Source organism: Phragmites australis, chromosome 16, assembly GCF_958298935.1.
Source record: "Phragmites australis chromosome 16, lpPhrAust1.1, whole genome shotgun sequence".
In the NCBI taxonomy this organism is placed as follows: Eukaryota; Viridiplantae; Streptophyta; class Magnoliopsida; order Poales; family Poaceae; genus Phragmites; species Phragmites australis.
The window spans coordinates 25,190,897-25,213,522 of record NC_084936.1 but is presented as its reverse complement, the minus strand read 5'-3'; the positions used below and the strand labels follow the sequence as shown (position 1 = coordinate 25,213,522).

The 22,626-nt window shown below is 41.4% G+C and overlaps 1 protein-coding gene across 5 annotated transcripts; it reads left to right on the top strand.

Annotated features, from left to right (window-relative positions):
* Window positions 1-7,755: 7,755 nt before the first annotated feature.
* On the top strand, window positions 7,756-22,626 carry LOC133896167 (uncharacterized). Of its 5 annotated transcripts, none has more exons than XM_062336718.1 (19): window positions 7,756-8,171; window positions 8,733-9,231; window positions 9,616-9,707; window positions 10,475-10,639; window positions 10,731-11,118; window positions 11,204-11,322; window positions 11,444-11,516; window positions 11,591-11,802; window positions 11,905-11,949; window positions 12,064-12,184; window positions 18,754-18,942; window positions 19,521-19,624; window positions 19,709-19,799; window positions 20,126-20,257; window positions 20,488-20,610; window positions 20,916-21,086; window positions 21,750-21,809; window positions 21,894-22,087; window positions 22,185-22,626. In XM_062336718.1, exons 1-18 carry the CDS (start codon window positions 8,131-8,133, stop codon window positions 22,026-22,028), a joined length of 2,760 nt encoding a protein of 919 aa, XP_062192702.1. In that variant the 5' UTR covers window positions 7,756-8,130; the 3' UTR covers window positions 22,029-22,087; window positions 22,185-22,626. The 5 variants fall into 5 exon arrangements, with proteins under 5 accessions (XP_062192702.1, XP_062192701.1, XP_062192699.1 ...); XM_062336717.1 differs by lacking the exon at window positions 7,756-8,171 and adding an exon at window positions 8,242-8,476 and having other exon boundaries at window positions 19,751-19,799; XM_062336715.1 differs by lacking the exon at window positions 7,756-8,171 and adding an exon at window positions 8,246-8,476 and having other exon boundaries at window positions 21,894-22,083.

The window sequence follows — 22,626 nt, the reverse complement described above, 5'->3', positions numbered from 1 at the left end:
AGTCCACTTAGTAAAATAATCTGTAGCCACCAAAATAAAGCGATGACCTTTAGAGGACGGAGGATGTATCTGACCGATGAAATCCAAACCCCAACCTCGGAACGGTCATGGTTTAATAACAGGATGCATCATAGCAGCAGAAACTAATTGAATATCACCAAACTTTTGACATACCTCGCATCCTTTATAATACCTGAACCAATCATTAAACATAGTAGGCCAATAAAAATCAACTTTTTTCAATAACCATTTTATCTTATGTGCTGGTTGATGCGTGGCACATATGCCTTCTTGTACTTCTTCCATAGCAATTCTAGCTTCATCTGAATCCAAGCATTTGAGAAGTACACTATCCACAGTTTGACGATATAAATCACCATTCAATAATGCATATCTGAAAGCTTACCGTCAAATCTTTATATCAACACCCTTGTTTGGATCTTTCAAATAATCAATGAGAGGCTTCCTCCAATATTTAATTCCAGCAACTACAACATTTTCTCTCAATGAAGAAGACACAACTGAACCCATAAATTTATATTCGACTATATAATGATCAACACTATCAAGCATCAGTCTTTTAATCATGAAGAATTTACCTCTATTAACTTGATAACTGGATGCTTGTTGTGCTAAGTCATTAGCTCTGAAATTATCATCTCTAGACACATGCTTGACAACAAAATCATCCAAAAAGAGCAATAATGTCCAAACATTTATCAAAAAAGCTATTTAGTGATCCGTCAAAATATTGATAATTATCGAAAATTTGCTAGACAGCTAGTAGCGAATCACCAAAAGACTTTATGTTCTTTACACCCATTGAGCTTAAAATTTCTACTTCTAATAAGAGAGCTTCATATTTAGCTTGACTATTGGTTAAAAAATACTCTAAATGACAAAATGTTTAAGAACAACATCTCTAGATGACACAAAAATAAGACAAACACTTTATACAACCCCACAAGTCGAACAATCAAAATAAAGCTTCCATGGTTTAATAGATATAAAGCCAACATCTAAATCATACTTATCATCAATCCGATGGTCAACAATAAAATTAGATAAAATTTGGTCTTTCATAGATTTCAAAGATTCATAAGCCAAATCATATTCTATAAGTGCATAAGCCTATTTACCAATTCTACCACTTAAAATTGACTTTTGCAACATATATTTAACTACATCAGCTTGATATACTACAACACAAGTACTATATAGCAACTAATGCCTTAACTTTGTGCACGTATAATATGGCTATAAGCATAATTTTTCAAAGGCATAATTTGTTTCCGCTTCCAAAAGACGTCAGCTCAAGTAAGCAATTGCATGCTCTTTACCATTAATTTCTTGTACTAAAACAACACCAATCACATCATCTCCCGCAGCGATATATACCCAAAAAGACAATCCGGCTTTAGGCGCTCAAACCACCACCGGAGTAGACAGATATTTCTTGATTTCATCAAATGCAAATTGTTGTTTTGCCCCCCAAGTGAATTCGGTCTCACTTTTCAACCGAAGTATAGGTGTAAAAATATTAACTTTCTCGGATAAGTTTGATATGAAACTTCTCAAGTAATTAACCTTGTCCAAAAATTTCTGCATATCTCTTTTGTATGTAGGGAGTTGAACTTTTTGTATAGCTTCTATTTTATTAGGATCTATATCTATGCCCTTCTCATGTATTATAAAGCTTAAAAACTTTCCAGCCGACACACCAAAAGCACATTTGAGTAGATTCATTTTCAGACCATACCGATGCATTCTTTTAAAGGCTAAATGTAAATTGGCTAAATGAGAATCATTATCATCCGATTTAACAACTATGTCATCAATATATATTTCTAATATGACACTAAGTAGATCATTAAAAATTAAATTCATAGCCCTTTGATAAGTAGTACCCGTATTTTTCAAACCAAATGTCATAACCACCCACTAAAATAGACCAACAAAACCAAGACAACGAAAAGTCATTTTAGACATATCTTCCTTAGCCATAAAAATTTGATTATAACCAGCATTATCGTCAAGAAAACTAATTATTCTATGTCATGCAGTATCATTAATTAGCATGCCGGCTATAGGCATAAGATATTCGTCTTTAGGAGTAACTTTATTCAAATCTCTAAAATCAATGCAAACTCATAACTTACTGCTAGTCTTCTTCTCCACGAGGACGATGCTGGAAATCCAATCAACATACCTGCATGGCCTAATAAATCTTGCTTTAAACAATCGGTCTATTTCTTCTTTGATCCAATCATATATATAAGGATTAAACCTTCTAGGGGGCTGTTTATAAGGCATAAATCCCGTTTTAATATGCAACCAATATTCTACTAATTCTCGGTCAAGTCCCAACATCTCATAATACTCAAGCAAAACAATAAATATACTCTCTAAGCAACTCGATTACTTTAGCCTTGTAATCGGCTTTTATGTTTTTGTTTACAAACGTCGGCCTTGGATTACTACCATCACCTATATCAACTTTTTCTAATGGATTGACCAATGAAAAACTTTGACCTAACTTATCTAACACATCTAAATCTTCAATAGCCTCACAAATATTGTTCTTATCTGACCAATATTGCTCCATACGTTTGTGCAACCATTGTAAATTTCTATCTCTATTCATTGATACATCATGTCATTGATCCGATTATCACAAGTCGGTTTTACAACCACAGGTACAAATCCATCCTTAAAGACACTAAGAAAATCATAATCTGAAAAATTAAGACACGACAAGCATTCAGCATTGCCGTATCTCCAATCGGCTGAAGCATCGCCCAAAGCAACATAGACCAAAGTATTCGCATGAATATCTCTACATCATCATCCACCCATTAAATTAAAAATTGATGCAAGGTGGAAGGCACACAACCATTCGCATGAATCCAATCACACTCAAGAATAACATTATAGTTACCTTGCACCTCGATGACGAAGAAGAAGATGGATAATGTCTTGCTTTCAATAGTGAGCTTCATAGAGATAACCCCTTTGGCCTCATTAGAGTCATCCGCAAATCCATTAAACGTCAAATTAGTTTTCATTAATTCACTGTCATCTCTACCAAGCTTCTTGAAAATTGAGTATGACATCAAATTTACAGTAGCTCCACCATCAATAAGTATCCTAAAGATCAGCTTCCCATTAATATAACCGTTCACATATAATAACTTCAAATGTCGATCTGTCTCCTTTGGCTTCTCAAAAATAGCCTCTTTTTGCCCTAAAGTCCAATTGAGCTACTTCACATTCATCCATAACACGAAATTCCAAAGGTAGCATAAAAACCATATTTATAGCCATACCTTTAATCGGTGAAGCATCATTAGTATGTACAACCGAATCATCATAATCAATCAAATCCTCATCTTCCTTGTCTTCTTGCATAAGCACCAATGCTGTTGTTGACAAAGGGACTGCTGTAGGAGCTGTTATTGCATTTACCTTTGGTCTCCACACTTGCTTCACGGGTTGCATCAGCTTAACTTCATTGAAAGTATCATTCCGCAACTTTTTAGCTTCCTGCTTCATTAATTCCTGCTTACGTAGTTGCTGAAATTTTCTCTTTTTCGTATGAGATAAGCCGGAGGGACACCACCTCGGATGTAGAGACTTAGAAGGCGGCTTGCTGCTACTTGCCGCATGATTATCATCCTTTGGAATAACATAAACAACAATAGACATATTTTCAGATTTGACCAATTTATTTGCTAATAACAATCGGTCCATTGCCAAGCTCTTCAGTAGCCACTGTCATCGAATCAATTTCAATAATATCAGTAGTAGTGGCCCTTGTTTCAGCAACATTAGAATATGAAATTCGAGTAGAAACTTCACTCTCCTTGACCCGGTATATTTTCTTTACATTCTTAACTTGTCTAACATCACTAAACCGATTTTTATACCCCAATCAGTTATGAATAGGACGTGATATTCTATCAATAACTGGCCTATGTGGTGTTGTCTAACCCGGATGAAAACAATTTAATTGTGTAGGAGGAGGAGGCGTCCACATACCATTGTAACCCCACATTAGGCAAGGAAAAGACATCGGAGGAGGAACCCATGGCTATGGCACCGACCCAAGTGGTGGGTGAGTAGCAGCAACACAATCCTCCTTTGGTTGATGATGATCAAGCATTTTTTTGCTTCAAAGGTGATCTTGATCATTTGAGATTATTTGATCGATTCACATGAGTTTAGCTAGCTTTATCCTTTTCATACTTAGACAGAAGTTGCTTAAAAGTGGGTTGAATTTCATAACCTTGTCATATCCCTTTGCTTTATTAATCTTTTACCTGTCAATCTCCGGATTTTTGGGTTTGATCATCCTAGCATTGCCATGCCCCTTGGGGGTCAAAGTGTTCACCAATCAGCCATTAACTTTGATTAATTCCTTGCTTTTGGGAGTCTTCTCAAGTAGTACTTCGCTTAGCGAATTTTTGTTCTCTCCCAAAGGTTTTAGCCTATCTTCACCAACGATTATATTTTTTCCTTTAGCTGTTTCGGCTTGAGTTGGCCGAATTAGAACACTCTTGTCTTGGAGATCAATAACATTAATCGCGAACAATTGCTTGTCAACTTGCATCTCTGAGAATTTCAATCGTCCTTCGTCAATGGCCAATTGAATTTATCAACAAAAATATTACAATAGTTAGTTGCATAAGAATAAGAGTTATGCCATTTACAATAAGCTCGCTTCCTCAATTCTTCTACTGGTGGAATCACATGACCATGAGGAAGCTTAATCTGTCCTTCTTGTAGAAAATAATCAAAAATTCTTTCACACCTTGCCACATCAAAAGTAAACTTAATTTTCTCTTGCCGATTCTTAGGAGGAATCGGCTTAAGAGCAGAGCAAACGAATGGTTTAGACTTAGAAGATCAAACTCATTCGGATGCACACACATCATTATCAACATCGTATGAATTTTCAGACTCATACTCAAGCATATGAATATTAGGACGATCAACTCTAAATTTATCATTTTATTTTTGAAAATTCCTAGACTCTTTAGTCCGACTTTCTAATACTAGAGCTCTTTGCAAAACTTGGCTAACGTCTTGAAATTTATAACCTTCCAGCTTTTCCTTAAGATGAGACAACAGACCTGAATAAGCTAATTCGTTCAAATCTTTTTTAGAAAGTATCAACTTAAAACATCAGTTTTTTTTAATCTCTAAATATCTTAATATAATTAACGGTATGTTCATTATATTTTTTCTTAACTGATGTCAAATGTGAGAGTCTCAATTCGATATCAGCACTATAAAAATATTCATGAAATTTCTCTTTCAATTGATACCACACATGTAAGAAATTAGAAGCAAGAGATATAAACCAAGTAAAAATGGTTTTAGACAATAATAAAGGAAATAATCTAATTTTCAACACATCATTGAAACTAGCTTCACCTAATTGTACAAGAAATTGGCCTATATGCTCCCTAATTGTCCTATCATCCTCTCCGGTAAACTTCACAAAATCAGGAACTTTAAAACCATGAGGATATAAGATTGTATCATAGTGCTCGGGATATGGCTTTTGATATGCACGAGCTTTCCTCCTAACATCTAAGCTAAATTGTTCTCTCAAAACAGTAGCTACTTGCTCTCGCATGATTTCGGTATAATCGGCCACAAGCCGATTAGGATTAGCTACTGGTTCAAGCGGTGATGTAGGTACGTTCGGCACATAAGAAGTGATAGGAGGTGGTATGGTGAAGTTTTATTCAGGTATCGACCCATAAGGGATGTCCGATCCTTGTAGTGGTATAGGTGAAACACTACATGCTACAGTTTGTTAATAAGGTATTTGCACATTAGGATAACTTTCGGCTCTACAAGCTTAAGCCGAAGATGATGCATAAGGCTTAGCATATGTTGTTTGATACGAGTTTTGTGTCACATCGGTTTTTATTGCATAAGAAGGAATATGGTTAGGTGCAAGTGTGCAACACTATCCAGGTTAGTTCGGCCATCATGATGATTATTTAAATGCGTATAAGAAACACTAAGTTAATATATCAACAACAATAGGTAAAATTGGAGCAATAACATTACTAGTGGCAGGTTTTTTCAGATTTTGTTCCTCATGAATTTGCAAAACTAAAGGTCGAATTTTCTCAGCCAATATATCATCAACCATCTTTTTAACACTATTAGCCATGGTTGCACCAACAGATTGATCGATTATAATAGCAATCTCTTGATGAGAAGGAGAGGGCTGAGAGCTCACATTAGCTTATACCTTAGGGCTTTGGTTGGCAGGTGGTGAAGAATCTTCTTTTTTGAATACGCCTTGCCGAGTATTTACATAGCACGAGAGCAATTGTTGTCGACGTTGTTCCAAGTCAGCCTCGATTGCCAAACGTGGCTCTTCCGGCAACTTGTCGTACGACACCATAATGATGTTATCTTTGTTGATCTCCGAAGTAGACATGGCTAAGGCTTTAGAATTTAGCTAGGAGAAAGCCGAACAACTCGATCCCCAATAGAGTCGTCAAAATTTGTTGGCACAAAAATATGGATCCTCGTGCCAACACACGAGCACCTCGTGTGCATAATCCGACGAGCTGCACCCAGGATACCCCGATCGTAATGCTATGTTGTCGGACCTTCATCGTCACCCACGCTCGAGAGGGACACCGTTGGAGCGCGGATGACCAACGACTTATCTTTGATCGTTGAGATCAAGAACATATAACAATGTAGATAGGCAGAGAGAACATGACTACAAAAGTTATGCAAAAGAGATAAAAATGAAAGATAGATTATGTTCGATCGATTGCTTGATTTTTTCAATCAACCATGACCCTCTCATATTTAAAGGGTGGCAAATCTTAGCTGTAAGAGATCATGACTTCTAATTTAAACCAAACATAACCGAACAAGACTCTTAAATATAGTTCTGCTATGCCTTTTAATTTTCAAATTTCGTATAACTAACATACCTTTCCTAATCGACCACAAAAACTCCTATATATATACCGAACATCTTTTATTGCAACTTAACCTTCTTGAATTAGACTATATGCTTTGATCCATGTACTTAATCCGATTAGCTCTTACACCTGTTCGAAGATCAAGTGCTGAAACAAACCGTGGTCATTGATCGTTCACTGGCATAGCCATAAAGTACTGTTCACCAGTCAGAATTACTGTTCATCCGACAGAGTACTGATTACTACGGTCAGAATACTGTTCATCATGATGGGAGACTATTAATCGGTAGATATACTTATCGCTGATTGTCTATTAAACTAGTTATTATTATAATAACCATTATAAATATCAAATCTTATTATCAACCAGTAAAAACACTTTGCGAGCAAACATGCGTTACTAAAGACGGCACGCGTAGACAACCGAAAGTTAAGAGCTACGATCTCTCTCTGCGGCATACGTGAAACGTTCCAAACGTCCCATATGGACGTATGGTTCTAAAATTTTACTCGCTGAAAAAGGTGCCAAGTGATTGTTCCACTACAACTGAAGCAATAGTCCATACGATTTGAGTCACCGTCACAGCAATAGAGCAGTAAGCTTTCGGTAAAAAGCTTTGATTTCAATTTCATTTTATAATTTTTTTTCATCGTGAGAAACCGAAATTCGTGAAATATCATCGAAATTTTAGTCATTTTTTAGTCTATAGGTCTTATATGTCTATCAAGAAAAGTTACTCTTCACAAATATTTTGATGAAATTTTAGTCCCCGCCTGCCGACGCCATCTGCGAACGGCCCAAGAAGAACAAGATGATCTCAGGGAAGAAGAGAAGGGAGAGGGGAAAAAATCGCGGCAATCGCAGGGGCGCGAGGCCAAAACAGAATTGCCTAGTGGAGAAGGGGAAAACGGAGACGCGAAATGGTCTGGTCCCCGTGAAGCGTCACGGCGAAGGCACCGGTGGCCTCGTCCAGCGCCTATCGTTTCCGGGGCCCTCGTCTGTCCGCCTCGCCTCCTCTTCCTCCTCGACCTCGCTCTCCTCCCCACCGCTACTTGCCCTCCCGATATAAGCCCTATCCCTCTCCGCCTTGCCCTGCTCTCACTTGTCGTGACGCCGCCGTGCCGGCCCCACCCCACCGCCGGCGAGATTGCGCGGCAGCTGCCGATGGCGACCGCCGTGGCGGCGCAGCCGAGGTGCACCGCCAGGTTGGTCCGCTCTCCTCGCTCTCTCCCTCCCGCTCGTCCCGCGTCTGCCCGTTGTACGGCGCTACGATTTGGTAGTCGCCATTAGCCCGTGGGCGGATGGACTGAGCGAATGTGCTGGTGGGAATCGAGAGGGTTTGGTTGAATCGGTAGTGGAGTTCGAGGATGCGTGTGGTGGTGGGGGTGCGTCGCCGGAGAACTGTACCAGTGTATAGTCCGAAGTCCGTTACTGGGTTTGGTTATGTACACCCGATGGCTGTAACATTTCGGTCTCGTTTCGAAACGAGGAATCCCTTGAAACTTACTTGGTAATTGGGATGTTCTTCTAGTTTACTTGGTCTGTCACATTGAAATTTTCCTTGAATGTTGCGACTTGATATACACACTGTGCGGGCTTTCATATTGCTCTTACTGTTTATATAGGTACGGTTGTCCTAAATAGTTAATAGTTGCTTGCCTCCGACTTTGATTGGCTGGACTAGTTGATGTGAGTCGTGCAGTTGAAGTTCATTGGCATTGTTTCAGATTCAGATTATTAATGGATCAAGCATGTTGTGTTTGCAGCACATCGAGGGTTTATACTCTGGAGAAAGTATATGGATTCAGATTCGTATGCAGAAGCATCGTGGATCTAAAGACTCAAAAGTTCCACCCCCGCATTTCTAAGAGAAAGTGCTACTTGAAGAACTCACCATCGGAATGTGACAAGATCATTCACAGTGCTAGATGGTTGGAGTTTCGGAGCCAGAAGGGAATCTTTCAGAGAACTAGAAGGATTGTTCACATTATCCGTTTGGCTTCTGATGATGACAGCAACGGTGTATCTGTTAATGGAGTTCCACAAGTTGGTTCAATAAGTGACATGGAGGAAATAAGGTTGAAATTGGATAAAGCGCTGCAAACTGAAGATATTAGCTCTGGACTTGTCCAGTCAATACATGATGCTGCGAGGTCTATTGAATTGGCTTTCCTAGATCACCGCAAATCATCAAAGGACTATTGGTTTCCAAAGACATGGCTCGGTGTTGAGAACAATGCATGGATAAAATCACTGTCTTATCAGGTAGAGAACTGAACATTCTGCTGAGGTACATTTGCCCTTGTGCTTCACATGAAGAAAGTGAGGAGTCTGTGCAGTCTTCCTATCTTGTCATTCCAAAAAACTTTGGTACTCCATTATTAAAGTAATGAAAAGTGAAAATTATTACCGACTGGGTTGATTGCAACTACCGCTCTTGGAGTTTTTCTTTATCTCGTGTGAAGATGCTGCCACTTTTTAATCATCTTAGAGCCAAGAGCCAAGCACCACAACTGAACTTGCTTTGAATTGATGTTCCTTAGTTCTTACAGGGGTATCTTCAATATACTTCATTGTAGCTGCGGAGTCCAAAACTACAATGACATCCATATCTTCTTTCCTCTGAAATCTTATAAAAGCTATTTGCAGGCTGCTGTGGACTTATTGTTGCAAGCAGTTATCGATGTTTCATCTCGAGGGAATGGCAGAGATAGAGATATTAATGTATTTGTTCAAAGGAGGTCAGCCCTCTAGCTTTTGCCTTTAACTTCACGTCTTGTTGCTCAAAAGTTGTCCTCAAACAAATTCATTTGTTTTAAATACAAAGTCTTCTGTGCATCAAAGTTTGCTTGGAACAAATCTCTATTTTATAAGTTGATTTACATCTAAAATTTGATTGATAGAAGTATGCTCCTCCATTTGTTGACTGATTGGTTTCAGAAGTTTGGATGTCAATTGAATATTTGCTCTCAGCAAGAAACAAAGTTACTGCTGAGGCCTACAATGTTAGGCTGTATTACATTTCATTGATCCAGAAGTAGTTTGGCAATGGATTCAATTACCAAACAGCCAAACTCACATAACCAGAGTATTTATGGCAGGAGTGGACAGCAAGACGTGGTTAGGTGGAATGATCTTAATATCAATTGATATGGTCTTCACATGATTCAGAAATTAAATATACTTGGTGCCTTGGTTCTGGTTCTGTTGGTACATATAGTTAGGAAAAAGAGTTATCAGGTGTCTTGCATGTGCTGACTTAACACGCAAATTTCTGCCAAAGCTGCATTAATTAAGAATAAATTTATTTTTAGTATGATGCCCACAAAAAAAATGTGTTGTTTCATAGTACATTTTGATTTTGGTTAGTGGCTGCATAAATGGAGATGAATATGTATCTTCTTCCGTATTGATTCTTTTTACTCGTAGTGCGACGTTGGATTCATCAGTATCGAAGCTATAGGGCTTTTCTTGTGTGCTTATTTAATGATATTTGATTTGATTGCAGTGTGTCCCGCCTGCTCAGCTCTCTAGAGACTGTTATCAAGAATGAGTTGACTAAAAGGGAACCTACATTATATCAATGGTATTCTTCTGTTCAAAATCCTTTGGTGGTGAGAACATTTGTGAACATTTTTGAAAATGATCCACGGGTTAACCCTGCAACATCAATGTACGTTTAATACTTTTGTTTAGACTATAACATGCTCATGGTCAATAACTAATACAAGACTCATGGGTATTTTTCTTCTTTTTGTTGTCAGATGCTGTGAAGGCGAGCCAGTGAGCACTAGTGAAAGTGATCTTTCTCTACTTATGCTAGGTTTGATCTGTCTTGCTGCTATCACAAAGCTTGGATCAACAAAAGTTTCTTGTCAGCAGTTCTCCTCAATGGTTCCTGATATTATTGGTCGGTTCATGGATATGCTTCTTGAGTTTGTCCCTCTAAGTAAAGCATATAACTTGACAAAAGATATTGGTCTTCAGAGAGAGTTCTTGTATAATTTTGGTCCTCGTGCCGCTGTTCCTAAATTTACCAGTGATAATGGAGTTGAGATATCGTTTTGGATTGATCTGGTTCAGAAACAGTTACTTCGTGCTCTTGATCGTGAAAAGATATGGTCAAGACTGACAACAAGTGAAAGTATTGAGGTTGAAACTTATATCTTTTGCTATAGTCATATTAAACCTCTTCCATGGCTCCAAATCCAAAATAGTTATTTATTCATTACTGCAGGTTCTGGAAAAGGATCTTGCAATATTTGGATTTTTCATTGCTTTAGGCAGAAGCACACAACGGTATTTGTCATCCAAATGTCTTACTGATTTGGATGATTCACTTGATGGTATTGTAAGGTATGATCAATGTGAATTTTAATTTTCCACTTTCTCATTGAAATGATGTTTCAGTATATAAGCTTCGATATGCCTGCTTTATTGCCTTAGTGTTCAGCTTAATGAGCTTACAATCATCCAGGTACCTTATTGGCGGAAGTGTATTGTATTATCCACAGTTGTCCTCTATTAGTTCATATCAGTTGTATGTGGAGGTAAGTATGCAGGTGATACAGAGTTTCTAATGCTACTCAGGTTTTAAGTGTTCATACGCCTTTCTCACCTCCAGGTAGTCTGTGAAGAGCTTGAGTGGCTTCCCTTTTACAGTGGTGATGTGCCAACTACAACAACTGATAATGAAGGTAGAGAAGAAATGCCTAAAGCGGAAGTAATATCAAGAATGCTAAATGTGTGCACTTATTGGATGACTAGTTTTATCAAGTACAGCTCATGGCTTGAGAACCCATCAAATGTGAAGGCAGCAAGATTCCTGTCCAAGGGGTATGCTAACTTTCTGTCATGGTGATGATTATCTTGCCTTTTTTCAGATACGGATATTTAAATACTAACTAATATTTCTTATATCTGTAAAAAAATTGGTAGACATGCCATGTTGAGTGACTGCATGAAGGAGCTTGACATAGCAAAGTAAGCAAGAGCTCGGATTTTTTTTTCTGCCTTCACTTAGTGGATGCATTATTTTATTTATCAATTGTGTAAATGATGTTTATGCTGTATTGTTTATTTCCTAATATGTTGTAGAAATAATAAGTTGAAAGGCCGAGGGTTGCCAGAACCCGAAGAACACCCGGTTACCGAGACAGAGTTAGCTTCCTTTGACAAGGTATCTGTTGTAGAATGTGCTTCGCGTGTGCCTATAAAAGTATGTTCTGTACTATTGGTAGAATTCTTAGCGTGTTTGATACATTTATGCTCCAAATCGTTATTGATTATAGCAATGGTAGTTATATCAAATGTTCCTACCTAGAAGCCCAGATGTTAAATTTACTATAATACAATGCTGTGCAGACAATGAGATGCAGTAGTTTGTACATGTGATCTGTTCATACATGCAAAACATAACGTCCATTAGGGCATGTGCAATGGTGTTGTCTCTAAGGGCGTGTACATTGGTGCTGTCTCTTAGGTTGTTAGCCTCCACGCCATCTTAGAGATGACTTAAAATCTCTTTGTGACCCTACAAATCTCTGAGATGGTCCTACATTATCTCCCCTCATTCTCCCTCTATGTAGGATTTTGCTAATGTCACAATGCCAAAAGAACCCCCCCCGGCATCGCCTGCTCTGGCGACTCGGGGGGCGACTAGACCCCCAGCCCAACACCCACAAAAAACGAGCTAGATCCGGTCGCTGCCGGCGGCGGCAGCCAGCGGCGGCTCTGAAGCCAGGACGCCGCGGCCACCCCTCCCCTCCCCTCTCCCTCCATCACCCTCTCCGTCCCCCCGCCCCTCCCCTTTCCCCCTCCCCGCTCCTGTTGTTCATCGCGCTCTCCCCGGGACGATCCGCCAGCATGGTTGCCGCTCGGGCCGGATCCGTGCGTGTGTTCGCTGGATCTGCTCTTCTTGGTCGGAATCGTGTGGATGCCTGTGCGTTTGCCGCCTCTTGCCACCTGTTGCTGTCCGTCGCCTCCGGCGGCGGGCTGCGGGCTTGAGAGGATTGCGTGGCCCCTTGCTTGCTGGCGGTGGGCTGTTGCCCGGATGGTCGTCGTGCTCCCCGGCTCTCTCTAGACGGTGGTCGTTTTTTACTGCTGGCTGCTCTCCATCTGCCAGCCATGGCGCAGGTGGCAACTGCGCGTTGGGCAGTTCCTCGCTTGTCCCTGTGCTCCTTGCGGTGACCATCCGTTGTCGATGCAAACCTGGCGGCCATGCTGTGTGTCGCCGTTGGTCGTCTCTTGATGGTGGTGTGTTGCTCGGGCCGTCGTGCTCTTGTTTTCTTGCAGGTCTTTGGCTAATTTACCCATCGAGCCTCTTGGCTCTCGGGGTGCTTCGTGGTTTGGGGAAGTTTTTGGGCAAAAGCCCTGGCTGGCGTCATGCCATTGCCGTCGACGGTGACACCTGCGGGAGTCATTACCTCCCTGGAGGCGTCGCGTTGAAACTTCTCCCTCGGTTCGGAGTATCCCTCCGTTGTTGTTCTCACATCTGGTGGTATTCCTTGCAACGCACACCATCCTCTGTTGCTTTTCGATGAAGCTTCCCTGCACCTTTCGGCGCATCGAGGCTGTGGCTTTGTCCTGATGTCCCAGGTCGCCATCGGTTAGGTAGTCAGGCGTGGGAGCTGGGCTCCGCCTGTTTAAGTTGTAGGGTTGTTCTGGTCGAGGTGCTAGTTGGACTTAGCTGCTTGTGGAGTTGCGTTGCTTGGTGTGGGCGCCGCTTCTGTAGTCGCTAGGTTTTATGCTGCTAAGCCGACCTTTGTTGTCCGGTTGTTTAGGGGTTGGGGTTTCTTTCTTTCTTTATCTTACGCGCGAGCTGGACTCCGCGGGTTGTAGTACTATGCTTGTTATGGTTTTTGGACTCGTTTTTCCTTATAAACTGGGTCATTTTCTTCTTAATATAATGACATGCAACTCTCTTGCGTGTTCGAGAAAAAAACAATGCCAAAAGACAGTTGAGGTGACACCATTGTATGTTGCCTAAGCCTCCAGTAAAATTTAGAGACAACCTCTCCATTGGGTTGTCTCTACGTTGTTTGTATTTGACCCTTCAAAATATTTAAGACTTTTAGTTGTCTCTTAAGTTATTTCTATGTAACCCCGCATATCTGTAGGAGACAATTTCATATTTGAGAGATGACTTATAGAGCTTGCTAGATGATTTAGAGCGAAATAAATTCCTCTTCTCGGTCGCAAATATACTTGGTCGAACGAGAGTGAATCTCCCACTGTGGTCAAGCTCGATCGGGTGATTTGTACCACTGTTTTGGAGCAAATGTTTCCAAACTGTTTGTTGCAAAGTGCTGCAACGGAAACCTCAGACCATTGCCCTCTATTGTTTGGGTTACAGAACAATGCTGCGGGCAAAGTCTGTTTTCATTTTGAAGCTTTTTGGCCCAAGATTGATGGCTTCTTGGAAGAGGTTTCACAGGTGTGGTCAGAGGTGGAACCACGAGCTTGTCCGATTGAGACACTATTGGTCAAGTTTAAGGCGCTCACAAAAGCTCTGCAGAGTTAGAGCCAGAGGAAAATTGGTCACATTCGTTCACAACATCAATTGGCAAGGGAGATCATTCATCATCAGCTGGAGGTTGCGCAGGACTCAAGACAGCTGACGGAACTTGAGCTATTTTTTAGCTGCGCAACAATCTGAAGATGTGTCTTGGTCTGGCCTCTTTGGAACGCACAATGGTGCTACTTCGTTCACGGTTGATATGGCTCAAAGATGGTGATGCTAATAGTACCAAGTTTTTCCATCTCCATTCTCGACACTGGAAGCGCAAGAACTTCATCCTGAAATTGATCTCTGGTGATCAGATCCTCACGGAGCATGAAGACAAGCTCAGGTTGTTTTCGACTTTTATTGAAGGTTGCTTGGTACGCCTGCACAGCGTGAGGTCACATTGAGGCTTGATGAGTTGCCACTGTGGTCCCTTGGTCTTTCCTCATTGGACGCTCCGTTTTCGGATGGGGAGGTTTGGGTGACTGTTAAGAAGCTGCCTTCTGATAAAGCGCCAGGGCTTGACAGCTTTGATAGAAGATTTTATAAAACGAGCTGGGCAATAATCAAACCTGATATTATGTCAGCTTTACATGAGGTTTATCGAGGTAATGTCACGAATCTTCGGTTGTTGAACACCGCCTTCATAATCTTGCTGCCAAAAAAGAGTGATGCTGTTCAGATCAAGGACTACAAACCTATTAGTCTTGTTCATAGTTTTGCTAGGTTGCTTACAAAATTGTTGTCGAATCGTCTTGCTGGTCGATTGGAACATTTGGTGTCCTGTAATCAGAGCATTTTTGTGAATGGGAGATGTATACAAGATAATTTCCTTTTAGTCCAGTAGACGGCGAGGCTGCTGCATGAAAAAAAGGAGCCTCACATCCTCCTCAAGCTTGATATCTCAAAGGCGTTTGATTCAGTCTCTTGGTCCTTTTTGTTAGAGGTGCTCAACAACTTGGTTTTGGTGCGATATGGCACAATTTGATGTGCGGCCTACTAGCAACAACTACAAGTAGGGCTGGCCAACGAGCCAGGTCTGCTCGGCTCGGTCCAGCTTGTTAATATAACAAGCTGGCTTGGCTTGGTTCATTAGCGAAACGAGCAAAAAGACTAGCTCGGCTGGGCTCGTTAAAAGCTCGAGCCAGCTCATTTGGCTCGTGAGCCAGTTGCGCTGCTCGACGCAGAGCAACGTCTGCTGGCGAACGCGCCGCTGGACACCGGCAACAAGCTCTTCGTGCTTGTCTCTGAGTCGTGTGTGTTGCTCTACAGCTTCCTCGTGGTGTACCAGCACTTGACCCGCTCTCGCCATAGCTTCGTCGGCGCCTTCAACAACCCTGACCCGCATGGCCGTGGCCGGTACCACCCTGGCCTGGCCCCGAGGTGCGGCCCGACTAGTGATGCAAGGGCCTGCGGTGGTTCGAGCTGGACTGCGCCCTCGCCATGGCAACTCCGTCGACGACCCATGGCGGACATACCTGCAAAAATGATCTCAACGCCGGCGCGGCAGCTTCGGCCATGCACGTCGGCGGCCAACTCAGTGGCATAGCCGGAACAAACAAAAGCTCAACGGCGCGTGGCCAGGGCAATCTTCAAAGCACGGGTCGTTAGATTTGGGATAGAACAAATTCGATTTGGTGATCGGAGATATAGAAGAGATCAATCTCGAGCGGATTCAGTTGGGGGAGAGAGGAGAGGGTGGCTACAACTTGGAGATTAGGCGTGTGCGGCTCGGTCTCTATTCGTGCGGCTCTGGGAAGAAGGCAGGGGGTGCTTGCCTGGGCTTAGGCCGGTGAGAAGAGAAAAGGAAAAGGGAGGCTCGGGCCGGCCTTGAACTGAGCAGGAAGGAGCAAGGAGGTTTGCTGACTCGGGCTGAAAAGAGAGGAGAGAAGAGGGAAATTAGCAGCCTGGGCCACCTCCCTGGCTCGTGAGCAGCTCACGAGCTGGCTCGAGCCAGCTTGTTATCTGAACGAGCTGAAACTTTGGCTCGGCTCGTTAGATTTTGGAACGAGCCGAGCTGAGACAGACACGAGCTGAGCTAGCTCGCGAGCTTCGAGCTTTTGGTCCAGCCTTAATTACAAGGGTAATGCTAAATGGTATTCCCGGTGAACAGATCCGTCATCGACGGGGTTGCAACAAGGAGATCCATTATCTCCCATGCTGTTTATACTTGTTATGGATGTGCTGAATGCGATCATCACCAAGGCAAGAATGGAAGGTCTGCTGCAGCCACTTTCTAATCGGAGTATCAAGCACTGGTTGTCTCCTTATGTGGATGACGTGGTCATATTTTTGAAGCCGGCAGGATGCGACATTGGAGTGATAAGAGATATCCTGAATGTGTTTGGGGCTGCTTCGGGTCTTAGAACAAACATCCAAAAGAGCAGCGTCATGCCAATACAATGCACTGGGATTGAGATCACGGTGGTGCATGCTCACCTCCCCTGTAAAATCAAGGAGTTCCCATGTATTTATCTCGGTTTGCCTTTATCAATCAAAAAGCTTACAAAAGCACAACTTCAGCCCCTCATTGATAAAATTGCAGATCAGCTTCCAGGATGGAAAGCAGGGCTTCTGACCCGGGCAGGGAGGTTAACATTGGTCCAGATTGTGCTAACTTCAATCCTGGTCTACCACGCCATTGGTTTGGATCTTCCAAAGTGGGCTGTTAAAGCCATAGATAAGATTCACAGGGCTTTTCTTTGGAGGGGCAGAAAAGAAGCAAATGGAGGTCATTGTTTGATCTCGTGGCTGGAAGTTTGTCGTCCAAGGGAGCTTGGCGGTTTGGCAATCCATGACCTAACGACACTAAGCTGGACATTACGCATGAGATGGTTATGGCTGCATAAGACGCAGCCGATAAACCTTGGGCCACTCTCCCTATTCAGGCCACTCTCCCTATTCAGGTTCACACAAACGTGAGTGCCTTGTTCTCTGTTGCAGTGGTGTCTATTGTTGGTAATGGGGCTTCAACTTTGTTTTGGACTGAGATGGTTACATGAGAAGTCTGTTGCTGATTTAGCTCCCCATTTGTCAGCTCTCGTCTCCAAGAGATCTGCCAAGAAGCGTACAGTACAGGAGGCTTTGACAGACCTCAAATGGGTGAGCGATATACAGGGCCCTCTCTAGGTCGTTGCCCTTGTGGAATATCTGGAGCTATGTGACATACTTTCCGAGGTTACGTTGCAACCGGATACTCAGGATGAACATCGTTGGAAATTTTCCGAATCAGGAATTTACTCAAATCGGCGTATGAGGTCTTCTTCCATAGGGCTGTCCATTTTGAGCCTTGGAAGCTCATATGGAAATCCTAGGCGCCGAAGCAATGCCATTTTTTTCTTTGGTTGACGGTCCATAATCGATGTTGGACGGCTGACCGCTTGGCCCGGAGAGGATTGCCACACCCTGCTGTTTGCCCTCTTTGTGATCAGGATCAGGAATCAATGCACCACATCCACGTTTCATGCATGTTTGCACGGCATGTTTGGTTCTCCTTGTTTCAACATCTTCATCTCCTTGATCTTTCACCACAACAAGACGATATCTTCAGTGATTGGTGGGTGAAAACAAGCAAACGGTTCGACAAGCATGTGAGGAATGGGTTCAACTCACTCATACTCTTGGGAGCGTGGCTTATATGGAAACACTGAAATGAGTGTGTGTTCGATGGTGCAACCCCCGATGTACAACGAGTTTTGAGAAGAGCTTGGGAGGAGGCTCGGCTATGGTGTGGAGCAGGGGCATCCGGTCTGGTGTAGCTGATCGGAGGAGTGTAGTGCCTCTGGGGCATGGTAGTTGGTTGTTTCTTTAGTTCGGCGGCACACCATGTAATCAGTTCAGTTTAGAGTTTGCGTGTGTGGGTGTGTGTTGAGGTTGCTGTGTGCGGGTTTTGTTGTTGTTCTTTCTTAATGAGATGATACGCAGCTCTCCTACTTGTTTGAGAAAAAAAAAAACTTATAGAGCTACAGTCCCTCTCTGTGTTCTCTCAAAGGATGGACATATGTTGGATGGGCATCACTTGTGGATTGCTTCCCTTTTTCTTTTTTTAAGCAACAGTAGATCTTGTACAATTTGATATTTCCCTTTTACAGATTGTTATGTTAGGGACAATTTTCTGTTCCCTATGTCAGACTTTCTAAAAAGCATAAATTATTGGTTTCTCTGAGTTGTATTGTGCATAGTTGTGTGATGCGCTTATTTTAACTTTACAATGATATTTGCCTCTGAATAGATGATATCTCCTGTTGTTAAAGTGTTGATGAAATTACATTCAATTTTTGCAGTCACTTGAAAGTGTTGAAGAAGCTTTGGTTAAGTTAGAAAATTTACTTCAAGAATTGCACGTTTCCAGTTCTAACTCTGGTAAGGAGGATCTAAAGGCTGCATGCTCTGATCTTGAAATGATCAGAAGACTGAATAAAGAAGCTGAGTTTCTTGAGGCATCCTTTCGAGCAAAAGCCGAATCTCTGGAGGTTTGCTTTAGCTTCTCTGGCTTTCATTTGTTTCAATACTTTAGTAGACATGCATTTTGCTTCTAAGGTTAACCATGCATCAATACGAGTATGTGATCACATTAATTTATCAAGATATTTCACTGTATTGGGAAAATTTCATTTATGGCTTTCCAGTGTACTCCACCTGTCATGGGCAGCCCATTAGGATAATGCTCACGCCCAAACAGTACCACAGATTACTGTATCACGTGGTTTAGTTTGCATTGTTTTCATTAGTGGAGATAAGATCTAAGTTTCATTGGTTAGTGATGAGAGCATTAGTTACTTGGATAAGACCGCACTAGATATTATTGTTAGGGTCACACCCACTATATAAGGGTGAGGTGCACCGATAAAACCATGCAAAGATGAGTTAAGCAAAGTCTCCTAGTTCCTAAAGTCCTGCTGTGGTCTTGTGTCCACCATAGTAGAAGGTGCATACAATGTACCAGTTGGTGACTTGATCCCAAACTGTATACTGGATTGTATTACAGGTTGGTACAACTATTTGTTTACAATCATGATAACTGTACTAAAGTCTTTTTGTGGTTGACTAGGCTAATGCTAGTAACGGACCATTATCACCTGCGGCAGAGGAAGGACGTGGAAAGACAGGTAGCAAGGCTAATGAGACTCCAGTACCACTAAAATCAACGAACAGGTGGTATCTCTTGTAACTAATTGCAATATGGTTATTTCAGGGAGGTGAATAAACCTGCCCGTTTTTTGCTATTTCTCTTGTTAGGGTGGATAACAAGCGACGTCCATTTTGGGACTTCTTTGGTAGGACTTCTGGAAGGAAAGTTGAGCCAGTACTTCAAGTTGCAGATCAAGATGTATGAATTTGTACCATTTGTATTTCAGTTCATTTAATAACACACTAAACAATAGAAAAAAGGGAAAAAGGGAAGAGAAACATGATTATATGAATAGCTGCAAACGTGAAATTTTGCTTGAAGTGTTCGAGCTGTCACATTTAGCATTGGAGGATTTGCAAAGTTCATCATTGCTTAGTGAACAGAACCGGCCAGACACTCTGGCTCTAGTTGATCACTAAAAACAAAATTGATCTTTGGAAGAATACCATCTAAGTTATCTCAAAAGATGTCTTGTTGCACCATGTTCCTAATCTAATGCAATTCTCACCTTATTCTTGTTGAAGGGTGCTGTTACCAATGTGGAGAAGAAAGACATGGAGCCAAACGACATCCTCCGCTTTGAACAGTTAAGGCGTGAGCTAATTGAGTTAGAAAAGAGAGTTCAGAAGAGCAAAGATGATGCTCAAAAGGAGGAGGTATGCTTGCTTAATAGATGTTATAAATAGCAAATGATAATTTTTATCGGTATTCGAGCTAGCAAATATTATTAGATTAATTGCTTTCCTTTCATTCCTTTTTTTTTTCTAGAACGTAGCTTTCCTTTCATTCTTAGCTATGTATCATATTCTGGCTATGCTTTTAACCATAATGACTGGCTTCACTGTTTGAAAAGTTTTGTCAATTTGAAAGAATTGTCTATTTGCAGGTGTTGGATGTCCCAGATGAAACAACTTTGGCATTGCCTGCTGCGCCAATGCCTTCTGATCTGGTTAGCAAGAAGGAAAATGTTATAACCAAGTCAGTGGAGAAGGTCAAGGAGACAACGACGGTATGGCCATTGAAATTTAATTTAACTGGTCCCATAGAAGTAAGAAACATGTATATATATTATAGCAAAAATTTGGTACTGCTCATTTCTCCGGCTTAACTAGCTTTCCTTATTCTGTTGAGACATGATAATGATGCTTAAAGGCATTCATGATACCATTGTGAGCTATTTTAGTAGGGGGCTCAAACAATCTAAATGGTTATTAAAATGTCTGCCACCAACAGGGCCTCATCACAATATAGTTACTTCCATTATATTAGTTATTTAAAATCCTCGTTTTCTTTTTCTTTTTTTTTTCTGCACAGACTGTGTTGCAAGGGACACAACTCTTAGCAATTGATACCGGTGCTGCTACGGATTTGCTAAGAAGAGCTCTTATTGGGGATGAACTAACTCAGAAGGAAAAACAGGCTCTTCAAAGAACCCTGACGGATTTGGCATCTGTTGTCCCTATAGGAATACTCATGCTTCTGCCAGTAAGTCTTTCTTGTACTTTATTTCTCTCTCCTGAACAAGGCTTTATATACAGATCCACATTATTGTTTTCAATTTGGGTGGTGTAATCTTGTGAACTGTTTACCTCATCCGCATTGACTGTGGGCCTTATTTGGTGTCCAAATTGCCATGGCCAAGTATTTTATTCTGTGCTCCAAGGGTGACATAATCATATTTCTTGACTTGTGAATATTGCATTGAGTGCATTTATGTTACGATACTTAGATCATAACGGGGTTAAACATCCGTCAGGAGGATAGCGGGGCGGCGTCAGCTGTTAGGGATGAGAGATTAGACAATAGATGAGAGAGACTTAGAATATTAGAGGAGACTAGATTAATTATTCTTGCTTGCTTACAATGATGCACGACTGCCTCTTTATGTAGAGAGGGGAGATTACAATCCTAAATCAACTCTAAATCCTAACTTACCAAATTTATCTCCTATTGAATTGGAAACTAAATCAAACTTATCTCCTAACCAAATCAAATCCAACTCCTACCAAACTTATCTGCTCATTAAATGGCAAAACTTGATCTCCTGACATAATGTCTACTAAACTCGTGCTGCACCTACCTTAACTCTCGCCCATGACAATATATGTTCATCCTTAGATTATTGTAAACAATTGCTTTTTTCCCCAGGTTACCGCTGTTGGTCATGCTGCTATTTTGGCTTTCATCCAGAGATATGTACCTTCAATGGTTTGTAGTCTATGACCCCTCACCAGTCATTACTTCTGCACTGTTACAATTTGTATATATAATTGTGCCTTTGTTATTGTGTAGATCCCATCCACATATGCCCCTGAGAGGTTAGATCTCCTCAGGCAGCTAGAAAAGGTGAAGGAAATGGAAGTCGCTGAAGGCAGCAGCGAAGATTTATTAGAGACAGTTAGTTCGAGAAGCGACCTGGTGAAATGAGCTGACCATGTACAGATGGACATGAATATACTTCTGATGGTCTTTCCTGTAAAGTGTAGGTAACAAATTCACCCCTGGGATGGTTCTTTTTCCTTTGTTTTTATTTTGGCTTCTAATTATTTCATTACGATTTTCTGAGTCATTTGTATCTTGTAGTGTTTCGGAACAAGACATAGGAGGGGTTTATTTCATTTAAAAGATTCTTTCAATGACTATCTGGTGCAAATGGAACTGCAAGGCTACACGCAAATAACCAAGCATTGGCATCGTGAAGTTGAAGGAAGATCCTTCCAGAAGTTGCACTTTTGTAGGTTGTATGCATACTCCATAGTATACATGGGCGTTTGGTGCCCCTTCAACGTAGAGGATGAATGTTCAAGTTCCTCTTGGATAATGTCTGTGTAGGGTAGATGTTTTGATAGAGGATTGTATATCTAGCCGATATGTTGATGATCACCTGTTCTCATGTACCCAACCGCAAAAAAAGAACCTGTTTTGTACCTTTCTTTAGGAATCAACGGTGGGAATTTTCCACCTATAACCCAATGCTAAGTTCAGTCGAGTGGGGTTAATGGCTAAGTTTTAGAGCCTTAATAGA

Coding starts and splice junctions, on each gene's coding strand:
- LOC133896167 (XM_062336715.1), top strand. CDS start 8,334: ATGCGTGTGGTGGTGGGGGTGCGTCGCCGGAGAACTGTACCAGTGTAT. Junction 11,119..11,203: donor CAACAAGTGAAAGTATTGAG/GTTGAAACTTAT, acceptor TCATTACTGCAG/GTTCTGGAAAAGGATCTTGC. Junction 21,810..21,893: donor AGAGATATGTACCTTCAATG/GTTTGTAGTCTA, acceptor GTTATTGTGTAG/ATCCCATCCACATATGCCCC.